General features: G+C 45.5%; 1 protein-coding gene across 4 annotated transcripts; it reads right to left on the bottom strand.

Moving 5' to 3' along the window:
• Positions 1–550: 550 nt before the first annotated feature.
• LOC130401902 (RNA-binding protein 6-like) lies at positions 551–14,928 on the bottom strand. 4 transcript variants are annotated; one of them, XR_008903895.1, is made up of 24 exons: positions 14,795–14,928; positions 14,193–14,268; positions 12,404–13,946; positions 12,190–12,279; positions 12,039–12,108; positions 11,058–11,131; positions 9,028–9,099; positions 8,624–8,918; positions 8,155–8,312; positions 7,563–7,663; positions 7,402–7,471; positions 7,207–7,282; positions 6,943–7,007; positions 6,403–6,601; positions 6,059–6,156; positions 5,343–5,720; positions 5,102–5,251; positions 4,850–4,915; positions 4,415–4,639; positions 4,120–4,194; positions 3,889–3,992; positions 3,745–3,796; positions 2,514–3,650; positions 551–755 (listed from the first exon to the last, which is right to left on the bottom strand). XR_008903895.1 is itself a non-coding variant. In XM_056605927.1 (23 exons), the coding sequence occupies exons 2-23, from the start codon at positions 14,237–14,239 to the stop codon at positions 3,558–3,560; spliced, it is 4,101 nt and encodes a 1,366-aa protein (XP_056461902.1). In that variant the 5' UTR covers positions 14,240–14,268; positions 14,795–14,928; the 3' UTR covers positions 2,412–3,557. The 4 variants fall into 4 exon arrangements, 1 of the variants encoding a protein (XP_056461902.1); XR_008903897.1 differs by having other exon boundaries at positions 6,059–6,147; XR_008903896.1 differs by having other exon boundaries at positions 7,207–7,279.
• Between the last annotated feature and the right edge of the window lie 1,432 nt (positions 14,929–16,360).

Raw genomic sequence — 16,360 nt, 5'->3', positions numbered from 1 at the left:
TCTTTGAGGCCGGCCATCACACATGGAGCCTCCATTTGATCATTTGTTATACGAGACAAGCAAAGGCTGTGTGCCACTCGGATATTTATTTCCTATCTAACTTTGTTATATCATATAGTTGATATTTTAAAATAATCCACAACCTATTCATAACATGTGTCTCTCAGGACAATTTGTGATGACATTTGTAACGAAACAATGGTTAGAGCTGCACAAACCCTTCCCATGAGAAGGGTTTGTGTTTCTTTGGTTCATGTGAACATTTGAAACTCTCATCAACAATCTCTCATGCCATTAAAATCGGCCACTAGTACAATACAGCAATTACTATCCCATTCTGGTGTCTGGTTCCCAATTGGATATATCCCACCATATCCCCGGCCAGACGAAAACCAGACTCATCGCTTCTGCTCTGTCTGTCTGTCTGGGTTAGAGTGACAGCATACCTCTCACGTCTGAAGGGTCCTGCTGCTGAAGGTCTTCCAGCCGTCCCCCCGTCCCAAGGCTGGTGGTGCTCCCTGCCCCCCCCCTGTCCCCACAGGCTACGGATAATTGGCTCCCTCGTTCCTCTCGCCCTGTCGCCAGCGTGGATCGGGCGTCTTGAAGGATCGCACGTGCCGTGGATGACAAAACACATATCTGTGTTGTCTCCCCCTGGCCTTCGTCCTGTTGGAGTCCACCCCAGCATGATGCCTGTCTCTCTGTCACAGTGGTGCTGAGTCTGGGTCCGCCCGGGTCGGTAATGATGATGACCGCTGTCACCCGGAGGAGAAGAGAGGATGAGGTTAGCACACTCATGAAGAAGGGAGGAAAAGAAGGACATGGAAATATAAGGTAAAAGAAAGCCTCCAAGTGAAGGGCAAAAGAAGGTTATGATTCCTTTCAGATCCAAACCTACTGGCATCATGAGACGTCTGCATAAAAATCTAAATACTAATTTTGTGTTGTATTTACACAAGAGTGCACGTTGCTTATAGGATTTGAAAAAGCACCGGTCACTGTGCAATACTGTAAGCCTCATTGATCACAACAGATGGGTTCTTGTCATGTTAGGATTAGCAAACAACTGTTTCTTATTCCATGTGAAGGTTGTGGTCAGAAATTAGCATTTCACTGCTTTATTACTTTCAGATTCCAACTATGGGTTTGGTTTAAGGAACTCTTACAAAGGCAAAGTCAATGAAGTGTGGGAAACCTAATACCATGTTGATCTGCACGATAAATACTCAATCTATATGCAAATACAAAGATAGTCATGCCAAAGGCCTAAATGTGTTGCACTAGAAATGTATTCATTTGATCAGTGCCATGGGCTACAGCGAATTACATGTAATGCATATGAGCATTTCCAGCCAGCCGGAGAAAGAGCAGACATCCTGAACACTGAATCACCTTGGGAAACTTAAACCTATGGCTTTAGATGGAGATAGAAAGTAATTTGAAGTTCTCAAATTGCTTGTCGTCTAAGATTATTCTACAGGTGTTGTAGTTCTAGGCCTATAGTGTTATTTTTTATTTTTTTCAAGGATAGTTTGAATTCATTTTATGTGGGGGAACCACATACGATTGCCTTCAATATTGTGATCAATGGGATTGTCTTGAAGGAATACCTAGGATTACATATGTGAATAACACCACAATATAACTAGGCCTACTGTGGCCTACTTGACAATAAATGTTATATGTATGTATGAAAAGTACTGTAAGAAACACATTCTTCTCGTCTCTGAATGGCAGTGCACTTTAAGCTTGCATGTCATCCTCAACACAAGATTTAATGGATTCAAATGGGAGTCTATGGTTGTAGGCCTCGATTTAAGAGAAACAGAATTCGAAAAGGAAGACAAATCAAACTCAACTGACTTTAGGTTATCAGTTCAGTCTTATTAATGCATAGAGGGTTGGTTAGCAAAAAGCCTTCTATTTCCGTCAAATCAAGGAAGGGATCACTCTGACGGGCAGTGAATCGTGACAAGTCAGACTACCGCAGGTTACCAGTGATGAAAAGTGTCTCGATCCGGTATGGCGTGACAAATAATGTTTGACCAGTTGGGCCCTAATGGTTTCCCCCCTCCTCCCGGTATAGTCTGAAGTGTTGTTATTGCATCTGTTCCTGCGCTGCACATAACGCAAACACTTGGCAATAAGCTCAACCGCTTCATTGCGTGCACTGGTCTCCATTAGCAGAGATCAAACGGGACTGTTGAATGGGAACTGGCTGATTTTGGAATGAAATGTTTAGCGAGGCAACAGCTGTACGGAGTGCAGTGCGAAGGCAGCCCTTCTCTGAACCTGCAGAGTGCGTGTGTTTGTTGTGGCTACATATTTGGGTTGCCACGGCTCCCCAGCCTCGTCTCTCCCCACCAGGCAGACAAACAGACTCCAGATACTGTCGCTTCCTAGGTAAGCACATCTGTTGTTTCACACACTCGTTATTAAAGAATATTTATGGGAAGGCGGGAGGCCATATGGGAGGTGTGAATGAAGTGGCACGTGCTAATTGGTGTACTTACGTTGATTTAATGACGGGCTGTTTTGCCATCTTGTATTTGCGAAGCTTCGCACTCGTTTCGTCATGATGTGGCTCATTGTAGGGCTACATGAGGTGTGCAGTTCTTCAGAGTCCCTAGTGCGTCGCATTTACTCGGGAGCCATGTGATAAAATAGGCCCACTGAACCCAGGACCCCCTGTAGCCTACCCCATAGCGTTAGGAAAGGGGGGTAACACGGAGCGATTAATATGCCACGCAGGCCATATCTGCCTGCCCAGGTTCGTCCAGGTTCGTTTGTGCCAACGTATTTTGGTATGCCCAATGCCTGTGGCGAGCGAAAGAATAAAATGGTAATTTAAAATGTCTTGTTCATCCCTCATTAAGATTGCTAACTCTTGCGGCCTATAGAACCCCGTACACTCTGAGCTCTTTTCAACAGCCGGTTCAGTTCAGCCTTTGGAAAATGTTTCAAATGTGTTGCTGCCATCTAGAGGAGAAACGCTGCATCACAGAGTAAAACCTTTTAGCCGTCAGAGCCAGAACCGTCGGAAATGGAAACGGTTAAACGTAAAACAATCAAGAAAAGACGCCAGAGGAGTTGATCTAATTAACTTAGGTTTTTACTAAAAAATTGTGTATACATAAAACAAAATTAAAAGACAAACGTTAAGCAGTATTCAAAATAAAATTAATGTGTAGTAAAGGAGTCACAATGACACTTATTAGGACACCAAATATCAGTTATCCATAATATGGGTGGGAAAAACCACAACTTGTAACTATTGATGCACTGTCTTTCATAAAAACAAACCGGATCAACGGATATCACTCTCCAGCCACCTCCGGTCAGTACAGTTAGTGTGAAACAGGGCTTATTTACATAGTGTTTCCCCTTGAAATCATTTCCTACAGTCACGGCTCTATAGAAGGACCAAGGCAGAGAGGCAGTAAACACAGTGGGGGAGGCAGTATTCCTACCCCCACCGAGACAAATCTGGCAAGTCATTTAGACCAAACGCTTCACATTAATCAAACACGGACGATAATGGGTGACGCAAAGCCGGGTCAATCGAGCTCCTTGAAGCGGGCAAACATGGCCTTTCGCACCGCTTGCTTGTAGGTCGCGTGGTCCCAGACCACGGGCTCCTTCTTTTTCCTCTGGAAACAAGAGACACAATTTGTAAACCTTTAGTTTTTATTGGGCAGAAAATGGGGGGGTTTGAGCCGTGCGCGTCGTTGCATCCTCACGTACCTCTACGGGCTCACAGCCTAAACCGGGTCGGTCGCTGCCTTTGTGCGTTTCCCTAGAAAAGAGAGGAGGAGTCAAATCACAGCTCGTGGGTTTCATCCAGAGTCCCGCGATAACCCAACAAGCGTTCCGTTTGCTTCCACCAACCTGGAGCCTCCGGCCCAGGCGTTGTGGTGGTGCGTGTGTTTCTTCTTCTTGGGCTCCGGCGACCGCAGCGGGACCGTGACCGTGACCGTCTCTTTAGCGCTCAGCTGTGGAGGACGGGGTCAGAGCCGCGTTAACACCACCGCTCGACAGGAGGCGTGTGCACAGAAATCAGCCCTCGTCTCACCCCCTCCCGGTTCATGAATATCCCTTTTCAAACCCCCTAACACTCACTTCCTTCTCCTGGTTCTCCAGTGCCTCCAGCTCCCTCTTGGACCTCTTGATCTTGAGATGGATCTCCATATTTTGCTGTACAGGGGGGGGGGGATCAATGTCACACATACATTTATGCATTGAAGAGTAAATGCTAACTACGCAGTAACTCTAACACTTTATGAATATGAACATCCAGACTAGGAATGCACCTATACAGGCACATATTAGTTATCGGTTCGATTCCAGGCTAGAGGAGGGTGTCTGAGCATCATCCGATACCTTATCGCAATTCAATATTAAAGTGATACCACACCTTGTGGAGGTCAGAGAGCTGCTGGTGGCGGATCAGAGCGTCCTTGTTGGGGAACTGTCTCCTGCACAGCAGGCAGGCCAACTTCTTCCAGTCCGTCAGCTTGTCCTCCTTGTCCTCAGCCTGGCTCTTGAGGTTCCTCGGAGCCTCCGTCTTCTCCTCCTCCACCTCCTCGTCGCTGCCGGCGCCGTAGTCGGACGCGAGCAGGCCCAGGGATCCCATGGGCCGCTGGGCAGACCAAACACAACCACGGACCGTCGTTAAACGGCAACGAAGAACCAAGTCCAAAACTCTGGTCACAAGGTTCACAGTTCAAAAGAGCTCAGTCAGAGGTCTCTGGTTACAGAGACGCTTGGCTTACACTTTTTATTACGACACCGTCAACAGAAAGAGCGTACTGCAAGCATCAGGGAACGGGATACGTGGAGCATGACTCACCTTCAGCTTCTCGTCCTTCTTTGCGGGAGCGAGAGGCTTCTTGAACAGATCGTCCCCAGCAGAGCCCTGAGTGGAGGAGGATTGAGAGGAGGACACAAAGGGGGTGTTCAAACAAATACAAGATTGACGGGCAAATCCCACCCTCTCTTCACGGCAGTACAGCACTTCCAGAAAGCAGACTCACAGCTTCATTGTTAACGTGATGTGAAGATTATACAGTGTGAGCTGTGCGCGTGCATGTCTCTCTCTAACCTTCCTCTCGAAGACGGCGAAGCCAGCGTCGGCCGCCTTGGACGACCTGCGGTCGTCGTGTGCCCCCATCCTCAGCACGGGGGACGCCGCGCGGACGCTGTCCTTCTGACGGTTCTGGATCTTCGCCCAGCGCTCCATGTCCTTCATGATCTGAGCGATAGGGACACACTCGCAGCCGTCAGCGTACGAGTCGTATGCCCGGCCCACACACACAGTCCCGCTCAGCCTCGCCGTGCGTTACCTTGACTGCGGCCAGGCTCCGGGGCTTCTCCTCCTTGCCCTCCTTCTCCCGCCTGGCGGACTCCTCCTCGGCGGTGAGCGTGGGGCTAGTGCCGGTGGCGCTGGGGCCCGGGGCCGCCGCCACCGCCGCCGCCGCCGCCGGGGCCGGGGAGGGGTCCGGGTCGGGGACCTCGGGCGGGGCAACGGCCTGCTCCGACGGCTTCTTCATCTCCAGGGGGGCGTCGGCGGCCGGGTTGGACAGGATGGCCTGGACCTCCGCCGTCATGGCGACAGACTGGGTCTCTGTGGCGGGGGCCGGCGTGCCGCCCGGCACTGGGATGTAGGTCTTGGTATTGGCGTCCCAGTACAGGTACTCCTGCGTCTGGGCGTTGTAGAAGTACTAGAAGCGGATCCAGTGACAAACATATTTTTATCTTTTGATTAGTGCATTCAATTCAATTCAAAGTGTTTGTCATATGCACAAATGAGACGTTCTCAGTTGTGCAATGAAATTCTTCCTTTGTTTCCACAGACTGAATGCCAAGATGATCAAATTATGCTGGTGTACAAGCAATCCAAATCACATTGTTTACTGTATGTATAAAATATCATTTCAAATTAGCAAGTCACCTACACTAAATGCAAATTACCCATTGGGCAATGCCTTCATGCTGTCAGACGAGACATTAAGCTGCTAGGAGGCCAATACGTGATCCCAGGTGTTGAACTCGTGCTTACCCTGGAGCCGGGGTCGTAGTAGAGCGTGGTTTCAGGATCATAGTAGAATCCTGAAGTTGCGTCATAGAGGTAATTAGATACGTCCGGAGCTTCAGAACCTCAGAAAACAAATGGAAAGAGGCACATGTTGGTCATCGCTACCTAAGGAACATCGGTAAGCAAACCCAGCGCCTTCTTTCAAAATCCCTTCTCAAAACGATGTTACGAAATAAATAAAATGCAATATTGTAATATACATATATACACAACATCTTAGACGGTTTGACTTCAGGTCAACTCGGGGCTCTCTGAACGATGATACACCTCTCAGGATTCAATAATTATAATTGATCAAATCTGTTTACCATAAACATAGTTCTCTGAGCCATCCAGGGTAGATGGCACTGCCGCAGCCTGGAGTCCCGCAGCCTGGAGTCCCGTAGCCTGGAGCCCCCCGACCTGGAGGCCAGCAGCCTGGAGCCCCCCGACCTGGAGGCCAGCAGCCTGGAGCCCTGCAGCCTGGTACGAGCCATCCAGCGCTGGCGTTGCACCATAGCCCACTGCCTGTTGAATAGGGGCAGAGGGGAAATTTAGTCTCATATTCTTCTATGATTCTCAATTCACAAACCCGAAAGTCGATGTCTTATGCCTTTGTGGGTTCAACATTATTGCAATGATCGTTGTTTTAAATATAAAAATGACAAAATCTTACTACACACTTTACTCTGCCTCCAAGCAACACTGCATTTCTTAGCGCACATCGGACTGGAGTAGATCATTAAATGAGTCTACTTTTTTAATCGAAATCTAATCTCGATACCGAAAGGATTGCACCCCTGGTAGGAGAGCAAACACAGGTGTAAACATAGTGCACAGTAGTTATCTCCATGTTTGAAGTAACCTACCTGGTTATAACTGGAGTCCATTGGCAACAGGGGATGTAGACCACCAGCCAACATATTTCCAGGAACTACAAAGAGGACCCAAGTTTGGATTCAGTTTTTCCGTACAAACAAAACAAACATCCTATTTTAAACCCAATTAGATAGAATCTCATGTTGTATTTCTGGGCGAGCACAGTTCTATTCTAGTCACGTTTGGGAGCAGAATGGGCTCAGCGTGCAGTATAGTGGGAGGCTAGTGCGTGAGTCTCCAAGAGGATGGCTAACCTTGTAACCCACCACTGACTGGCAGCGGGGGCAGCGACTGTGGGAACTGCAGAGTCTGTAAGAACTGTTGTTGCTGCTGAAATTAGAGACAAAAACCATATTAATACACAGAGTAGTGAACCCTATCAACCACAACCCCCCCCCCCCCCCGTCTCATTTCGGCCGTTTTAAAAAACAGAACAGAGATGGTCCTACCGCTGTCATGTTGGCGTCAGGTGGGGGGTAGCCCAAGAGTGACGTCTCTGGCTTATCGTCTCGTCTGAAACTGGAGACGAGAGCAGGAAACAACATATTATGATAATTGGTCCAAATACATGAACAACCTGTTTCGACGCCTCTTTGGCACGGTCCCTTACTTCTGGTTCTTGAGGGGTTTGGCGACCTCGGCGTAAACTCTGACGCCATCGATGGAGAGGGGCCGGGGCTTCGTCAGCAGGTCCACCAGACGGGTCACTTGCTACACAAGGTTAAATTTGTGTTAGGACACAAGGAGGCTTTGGATTTGAAGTCGTCTTTTTGTGTAGAACCTCTCCCCAAACAAGCGAACACCTGCTCAGTTAGCACTAGGGTTTGTTATTCAAGCAGGAAGTGTTCCATGCATAATTCCCCTATTTTACATGCTTCGGCTTTACGTATCCACCATGAATTACATTAAATATTTTTTGGCCAATTAACATTAACAAATTTACTTCAGAAAAAATCAACTCAAAATTGTGGCAACCATTTCACTGGCGAATAAACAAACGCAATAAAAGCAGCATATAGCTTATCACGTTTTTAATACAATTTCGAAAAAGCTTTATGGGAAATATGAAGTGCATGGTAATTGGTCGACCGTGATGCAAAAGTACTTCATCATTGTTATGGGCACGGGTCCAGCCAAATATGAAAGAGAAAAATCGTGCTTCGAGTGGGCTTGAAGGTATGACTTTAGAGGTTAACCCATACCTCGTGGGAGTCCATGTCCACGAAGCAGAAACATTTGGCGCCTGGTGTTTTGCCCTTGACCAGACGGACGTTCTTCTCATCCAGATAGGCAAAGGGATCAAGGCACTTCAGGATGGTCTCCACCGTGGTGGTGGGCTTCACGTTCTTGATGATCATGGCTTGAGAGAAACACAAGGGGGACGTGGACGTGTTCACTTGAGGAAGCAATAAATAAGAGTATATCCACAGCCATTATTGCTCTGGATACCACCATTTTACAGGAACGAATATAAAGTCATTGTAAACAATGCCTATTCAGAAAGAGTGAATGTCAAAAGCAAATGAGGACATTAGGTAGGCAATGTGCACAACGATGAAAGCCTCGCTCTGTACTTACAAAAGTCGAATATCATTTTGGGTAATGCTGCTTATGTACACACCACGCAAATAACAGTCAATTCTTAAAGAGAGTGCTGGAACATGAACCTACTCTTGCTCTCTTTGAAGATGGGATCAGAGTTGTGCGGGCCCTGGCGGGGCGGGTTGCGGTTGGCCCAGGGCTCGGCCTGCTGCTGGTTGTCCTGCTGCTGCTGCTGGTCCACCTGCTGCTGCCAGGCCTCCGGGGTCATGTCCGAGCTCCGCTGCCACTGGGCCGCGGGCTGGGGGGGCTCCATGAGGCCGTCCCCCTTGGAGCCATTCAGGCCGGGCTTTGGCACGTCTTTGACTGGCACGTCTGGAATGGGCAGCAGCGGCTTCTGGACCTGGGGTGCGCTGGGAGTCGGTTCCTGCCCCGGGCGGGAGATGAGGATATTGGTCAAGCAGGATTCAAGGATCGAGTCTTTAGAGGGTCAACTGATTGTTCACAGGAATGGGAGGGCTGGGAAGGAAACTTACGAAAGCGAAGGGATTCTTTTCTGGTTGGACGTATTTCATGGAAGCTGTTTTATGGCCGACTTTGAGGGAACCCTGAAATGAGAATAAATGAGCTCACTCACTGGGCAACTTCCAAGTGCATCACCTACATAAACCCAGAGTACCCATCATGCACTATGCCAGACTAAGCCAGCCAATCCCGTCATGAAAAAATTAATTAAAAAAAAGGCAACCATACGCGGTTATTTAACAAGGCTAGCGTCGACAAGGTTCAGAATTCCTTATACAAAATCCTTTCCTCTTCATAATATATATAAATCAAGAGTCAGTCGTTGCACGGAAATACAATAAAGGAATCATAGTCCCAAATAGGATTGACCTGCTTGAACACCAAAAGTTATCCCTTGTGAACCGCTTATACCACAAGGAAGATGTGAATTTGCAGTCAATTTAAACCAAACTGGTTCATACCAGACCACATAAAAAAAAGAATTTGACAATGTAAACTGACGTTACTATAAGTTAGATGCGATATTTGCTATTTAAAGAACATGAGACGATAAGACACTGTGATCCAGGTGCTAATATAGTCAATACTCAATTTCTTCAATAAAATCTGAACTCAAACGTAAACATTTAGCCCATTTTAGAGAGTTAACGGCTTAGCAATTAATATATATAGACCCAGCCATGCATATAAAATGCAATTTGAAAGCAAGAACCACATTATATAGCCCTATGTCCAAATCATACCCGTGGCATAAATGCAAAAAAACAAGGATCAATATGGCTCAACGGACTTCGCAGTCAAGATGGCGCCATTGTGAAGGGACGCCCTTTTTCAGGCCCCCCTCAAACTAATGTTCATTTGTATTGCGCATTCACATTAAGATAAAAGTAGGAAACCTACACAAGCTGCCAAGTTGTGGCCTTTGAAACGTTCAAGTCACAAAAAAATCCAAGCAGAAGTTATTCTGTGTTCCCATAATCAATCAATAACTACACAGAACTGAATTGAACAGATGTACATCCCCTCTACATTCAGTTGCATACGACCGACATGAAACCTCTATGGGATGGTGTCCAAGATTGGCTTGAAAATGCAGGGACAGGAGATTCACTTAAGACAAGGCAAAGCAGTCGAAAGACTGCAAAAGGTCTAGCATCAAGATCATGAGGATGAATATAGACAAGAGAGACCCAGACCGTGAAGTGGTTCACAACCAGCAAGTTCAGAAATGGGGTCTCCGACCATAAGAAAGAAGCCCAGAAAGGCTACGATTTTGTCAACATAGATCACATGCTGAAAGTGGAAATCCAGTCAGGGGAATCAGGAACTTCTGATGAATGATGGGAAGTATGTGGGATCATGTGAAAAGGTTGTTGCATTCAGACACGAGTTCATCACATTTGTATCCACCACTTTCCCTTGAACAGGTTGGTGCTTACAAACGCAATTAAATCATAAAATATGGTAAAAAAAAGGAGGTCTTTCTACAAATACTGTCTGGACAAGAGGGTTTTTCTGACTTAGGTGTTGAAGAGAAAATGTGATCTTCACATAACAAGGGCAATGATATCCTGGCACAATATCATCCCACACATGTAGGAATCATTGAAAACTGTGGAGAACAATACAGGAAGGTTGACTGATTTCAACCTTTTTCTGAATCCAAACCGTTTTTTTTTTTATAATTAGTCGCATTATTGGTTGATCACACTTTGAAACTGGCTTAAAGATTATGTATAGAAATGCTTAATCGCATTAGCGTTAGTAGAGTATACGATCCTGGTCTCATACAATGTAAAACAGAAAACTCCCAAGAATCCCATTAACATTAGATATAACATGTAATTGTTAGTTGCCTCTGTAACCTGGTGCTGCTCAAAATGTAAATCTCAAAATAATGCCGTCGAATGACAACAGTAAATAAAAGACACCACTTTTACAGGACCCCGTCACCCCCTCCCCCACGTTCTACTAAAAGCCTTCTCAACCCCCCAAAATCCTGTTGGGAGAGAGGGCCTTCGTAGTGACGAGGATGGGCCACCTTGTTCGACTCCATGAAGTGGACTGCATCCTCGAGGTTTAAAAACTCCACATAGGCCGTATCGTAGCTGTAACCTGGGGACAGCATTTGAAATACAGATGGGTTTTTGTTAGTCAAAGCCAGTAAGGACAGTCACGCGGTGTATAACACAAAATAAAACAGCACGTTGTGAATGAATCGAGGAACAGTGAGCATATTTTTCTATGGACAGAATGTTTACCTTCATGACACAGAAATTCAGTGTAATTTTCATTATGTTTTTTCTCTCTTCCATCATTCGAGTGTTCACTGCACTTCTGACTTAACGATGACAAGATGCATGATAGCCAAGCCTTTGCACACAGATATCCCAAACCCAGCTACGGCCAACGTATGGTAGCCAGACAGATTTTGGCACAAGAGTTTGAAAGTGTTGCCAGACCTTAACTTTATATTATGTTTTCCTAATGAAGATATTGTTCACGTTTCCGATCTCTTAAGATTATCTTGACAGAAGGCTTAGGAAATGTAAATGGCAACCTCTTATTTTTTATGATACAATAAACTTTATCCAAGGGGAACCCATGGAGACAATGAGAAGCTCTATCAAAGTAATCTATTTCACTTTCACTGACAGTGACCACTCTCTTGTTCGCCAACCATGTGATTCATGCAAAACACAATGTAGTGAACCACTCGTGATCAAACTTTTGGTGACTGACATCAAGTATGTTTAACATTGTTGCAGTGTTGAGGAAACCTCTGAGACAGCTGACAATGACCCTACAATCTCAGAAATGAAAGAAGTGACTGTTACGACACAATACCCACTCTCATACAATTGAGCGAAACTTAACACCAAGACCGGAAAAAAGCAGCGAAGAAGCTTTAGAAAAGAGGAATGCGAAGGTTCGAGTATCGTATCGGCGAGATATATCGTGGTACATTGGGGCGCTCGTTTGCCCAAAGAAAAACATTTCCATACAGCAACGTATTTCTCACCTGGAACAACACTTTTTATTTTCATCCCCTGCATGGACACTCCATCGCGAACAACAAAGGCACCAAGAATCTGCAAAAGTATTAAGAGTTACTACCACAAAAAATAAACGTCTGAACATTGATGCGAGTGCAGCACAAAATCAAATCATACCTGCTCCATTGTGGCAGTCTTTGGGATGCCAACTATGGATATCGTATTGGAAACTTTGTCCTCCATTGATGCACTCCTGTAATCTTGATCCTTTCCGCACACATTTTGGTGAAAATAGATTAGACGGGCAGAAATGTCTTAATTTGCAAACAAGAGCTTACTTTTGATAAAACAAAAGCATTAACGAAAAAAAGAAAATACTAAGTCTACTAACCTGAGAGCCAGAGTCACTAAACTTTGAAGGAGGGTTGGGTTTAGTCTCTTTCAGAAGTTTGTCAGGTCTCTGAAAGTCCTCATGTTTAAAATCAAAGGGTCTTGTGGAACCTGTTCTATAATCGATGTCCCTGTAGTCCTGGTCTCGGCCCTGTGCTGCATTGCTGCTTTGAAATTCTGTCGCAATCTTGCTGACCACAGGTCCCTGGTTATGTGGGGTATTATTTGTTCCTGGATAACAATCACTCTGCCCCTTAAAACCCGGGGGTGGCAGATTTTTCTCTTGATTGTAAGTGGGTCTTTGAAGAAGAATTGATGTACTTGGAGGCAGCTTGGGATCTTTTATATCGAGCCATGGCTTGCCCTTGTTCTCTACAGCAAGCGGCCCCTGAGGTGGACCCATTCCTGGGAAAGGAAGGTTGATTGGTGGTTTAATGCCCACTGCTGGGAGATTCATGGCCCCAAAGGGGCCGCCACGGGAGAAGCCAATGTCTTTTCCAGGGAATTCCAATAATGGCCTATCACGGCCTTTAAATGCTGAGGGAACTGGCAAGATTCCCTCTCTACCAAAAGCTAAAGGTCCTGGTTTGTCTGTCAAGCCCTCTAATCCTTTACTTGCGTTGGGAAATGATGTGCTTTTCTGCTTGTTACGGTTCTTCCATTCTTCAGCGAGAGTCATTTCTTCACCACTTCTATAGTCCATGAGTGAACCATCCAAAAATTCCCCCTCTCCACGTGAATCTTCTGGTCCCCTCAAACCCCGTCGTTGAGGGTTTCCAACATCCGGGGGCATGTCGGACCTTGATCTCTCCCGATCATTATTGTTCCCAAAACGCAACGGCGATCGATCCCTACCCCTAAAGTCGTTCTCCGGTCCGGGACGACTCCTGAAGTCCATATCTGAATCAAATCCTCCTCTAGACTGGAAGGGAGGTCCCCCTCTTCTATCGAACTCCATCATCCTCCTCTCACGAGGTGGCAGGTCCAGGCGACAGCCGTCCACGTCATCCATGCCCTCCGGAGGCCTGTCACGCATGTCCCTAAAGCCATCGTTCCTCTCCATCCGGTCCATAGGAAAGGATCTCCTGCCATCCATGTTTTGATTGTTGAACCTGGACATGTCTCCAGGGAACATATCCCTGTCCCTCATGTCCCTGTCCCTCATTTCCATGAACCTGTTATTTTGCTCCCGTGATGGCAAACCTCTCCCTTCCATGTTGGGAGAGTTCCTACCCCCAAAGTTCGTTTGATTTAAAAGCTTGTCTTGGATAGTTTCCTCCCCCTGCCTCCTCATGTTGAAGTTGGGCTCTTCGCCGGGTCTGAATGAATCGCGGTTTGGACCTCTACCACGCATTTCATGCGTTTCCATTTCACTCCCTCGCCCCCTTGTGTTAGGCCCATCCATCCTCCGCATGTCCATAGGTGGTACATCGTGTGGTCTTTGGCCCATATTACCCATTGGACCCATGTTCATGCCATCCCTACCTCTAAACTCAGGCATGGGACCATCTCTGCCCCCAAACATGTCTCCACGACGATCACCACTGGAATACACATTACTATGGTTAATGGAAACGCAATAAAATACAAGATGAAATACACTTGGATTTTTACCAAAGACATACAAGGGAAAAATTAATTAATGAAAGTATTATCACTGAAGTTTCCGCCCCTGCTGTCCATTTGATAGAAATACAGAACGTACTTCTAAAAAATATATATAACCTGGGGGTGTGCAGCAGCGCAAAATGATATCAAGTAGATAAAGCACACAACAAATTAATCCTTACCGAAAGGGTGGCCCCCCTCGTGGTCCTTGCCCAGGTCCATCCCACATTATTCTTTACTTCTCCAACAGTCTATCACCTGGCAAGATAGTGTTCATCACAATTTCACACATTGGAAAATACATAAAACAACGTTTGCTTCTGCTAGATCTAGGACCGCGGGTACCCAGGGCATACTGCAACTTGCGGCTGACATCAGCAGACGGTCAACAACACGAGCATTTCAACACATCGTGTCATAGATCTGCTAATGCAAGATGAGAGGTCTACCAGATGGACGAGCTGCGAAGGCATGCGTTCAGGCCTGCTGTGGTTCATCAAGTGACGTCTATTAGTAATAAGAGCCGCGCGATTTATGAGAATATGCGAATCTATATCATAAGCGACAGTAGAAACCGGTTGCTTAAATGAAGTCTACCTCATTACCAAATAAAGAAACATATCTAGGGAATGAGGTCATCGGCTAGCGTTTGCTCCAACATTAGGTTGGCTAACATTAGCAATGACGATTTCTTAACCTTGTAATGAAGATGCAGTAGCTCGCATTATAATATTATGAACGGCACTGTACTGACAAAAGGGCAATTTCAGTGTAAATGACCTACCTGTATTATTTATTCTGATATTCTGCTAATTCTATGCAGAGGTCCAATTCAGAGTAAAGGCAATAGTTTAAAATGGAGCCTAGCCCACTTTTTCCGGGAGTGACGTCGAAGCCTAGCGTAGTTTAGTAAGAACCCTGGGAGTTGTAGTTTTATCAAGGATGGGTGATTTCCATTGACAAACGTTCCTTTTATAGTACAATCTTTGCACACACATTTATTTCATGAAGCCAACCAAATAAAGCACATGGTGTTTTATACATATTTGGACGTCTGTGTTTTCTCAGCCCTGAGAAAACACATGTTTATTGTTGGGCCTTCAATGCAAAGAACAAGTTTAGGCCCCGTCCACACGAAGCCGATTTCATGGCGAAACCGCAAAGGTCTTGTACGGTTCGGCCTTCCGTCCACACGAAGCCGGCGAATCCGCTGACCGAAACCGCAAACTTCTGAAACCACCCTCGGAGGTGGTTTCAAATCTACCCGGTTTCGTTTTGGATTCGTGTGGACGCCTGAAACTGACTGAAACCGCAAACCATGACGTCATCGCCCCCCCCTTCGATCCTCTAGCCAATGACTGTTAAGCCCGCGGAGTCTCACCCTTTATGCGCATGCTCGCCTCTTTTCTTATTTATTTTCCTTCTGGATTTCTGTAGCAGAAGCAGCGCCCCTTATGGGCCTGGCTTGTGTACTACAGCGTTTCTACAGATCTACCCGGTTTCGCTTGGCTTCGTCTTTACGGAGATACTTCGAAACCGGATAGATCGAAACCGTAACGGTTTCGCCCGTTTCGGCTTCGTGTGGACGGGGCCTTAGGCTACCACAACGCAGGCCTATATAATATAAATAGATATGGATCATGTTTAAAGCTTGATTCACGCATGTTGGGTTGACGCATGTCTAGAACTACATAGGGCTTTGCCTTGTTATCCTATGCCGATAGTTTTCTACCGATTGACTGATTTGTTGTGTTTTTTTGTTTTGAGTTAATTTAGGATACAATACAATTCCAAAAGCCTTGGCTATGTAGTCATTTTATCTTTTTTATTTAATCGTATTTTGATTCTATAAAGTATATACAGTTAGTATAAAATAGAATAGCCTCAAATGAAGTAGGAATAGTCCATTATAAAGTAGGCCTATATCAATTCTTATTCTTTTATATTCTATTGTTGCCTGTGCAGTTCTTGTTAGACTATAAGTCAGTGAATTGTCAGGATAAAATTCAAATTGCTTGTAAAATACTTCAGAGAAAAAAAACGTTTCAGCACTTAAAAAATTGCTTAATTTATTGAGAGTCACATGCACATTAACAAATATTTAGCTCAGCTAAAATCTGCCAAATACACAAATCATGAATAAATAATGATTCACAGAATACAATATAAAACAAGAATGCAGACTCTAAACGATTAGCTACAGGACAAAACATCAACATCAGCTGTATTAGATCCCCCAATGAAATGATCAAAATCTTTAGTAAAAAACAAAACAAGACACAGGTAAACGTCACAGGATCCTTTTTTAAATATTTCAGCAGCTAAGAGTTTCAACAAAAGACCTACAGAA

Source organism: Gadus chalcogrammus, chromosome 13, assembly GCF_026213295.1.
Source record: "Gadus chalcogrammus isolate NIFS_2021 chromosome 13, NIFS_Gcha_1.0, whole genome shotgun sequence".
NCBI classification, from domain to species: Eukaryota; Metazoa; Chordata; class Actinopteri; order Gadiformes; family Gadidae; genus Gadus; species Gadus chalcogrammus.
Note: the sequence above shows the minus strand (reverse complement) of the source record. Positions and strands in the feature narration are given on the sequence as shown.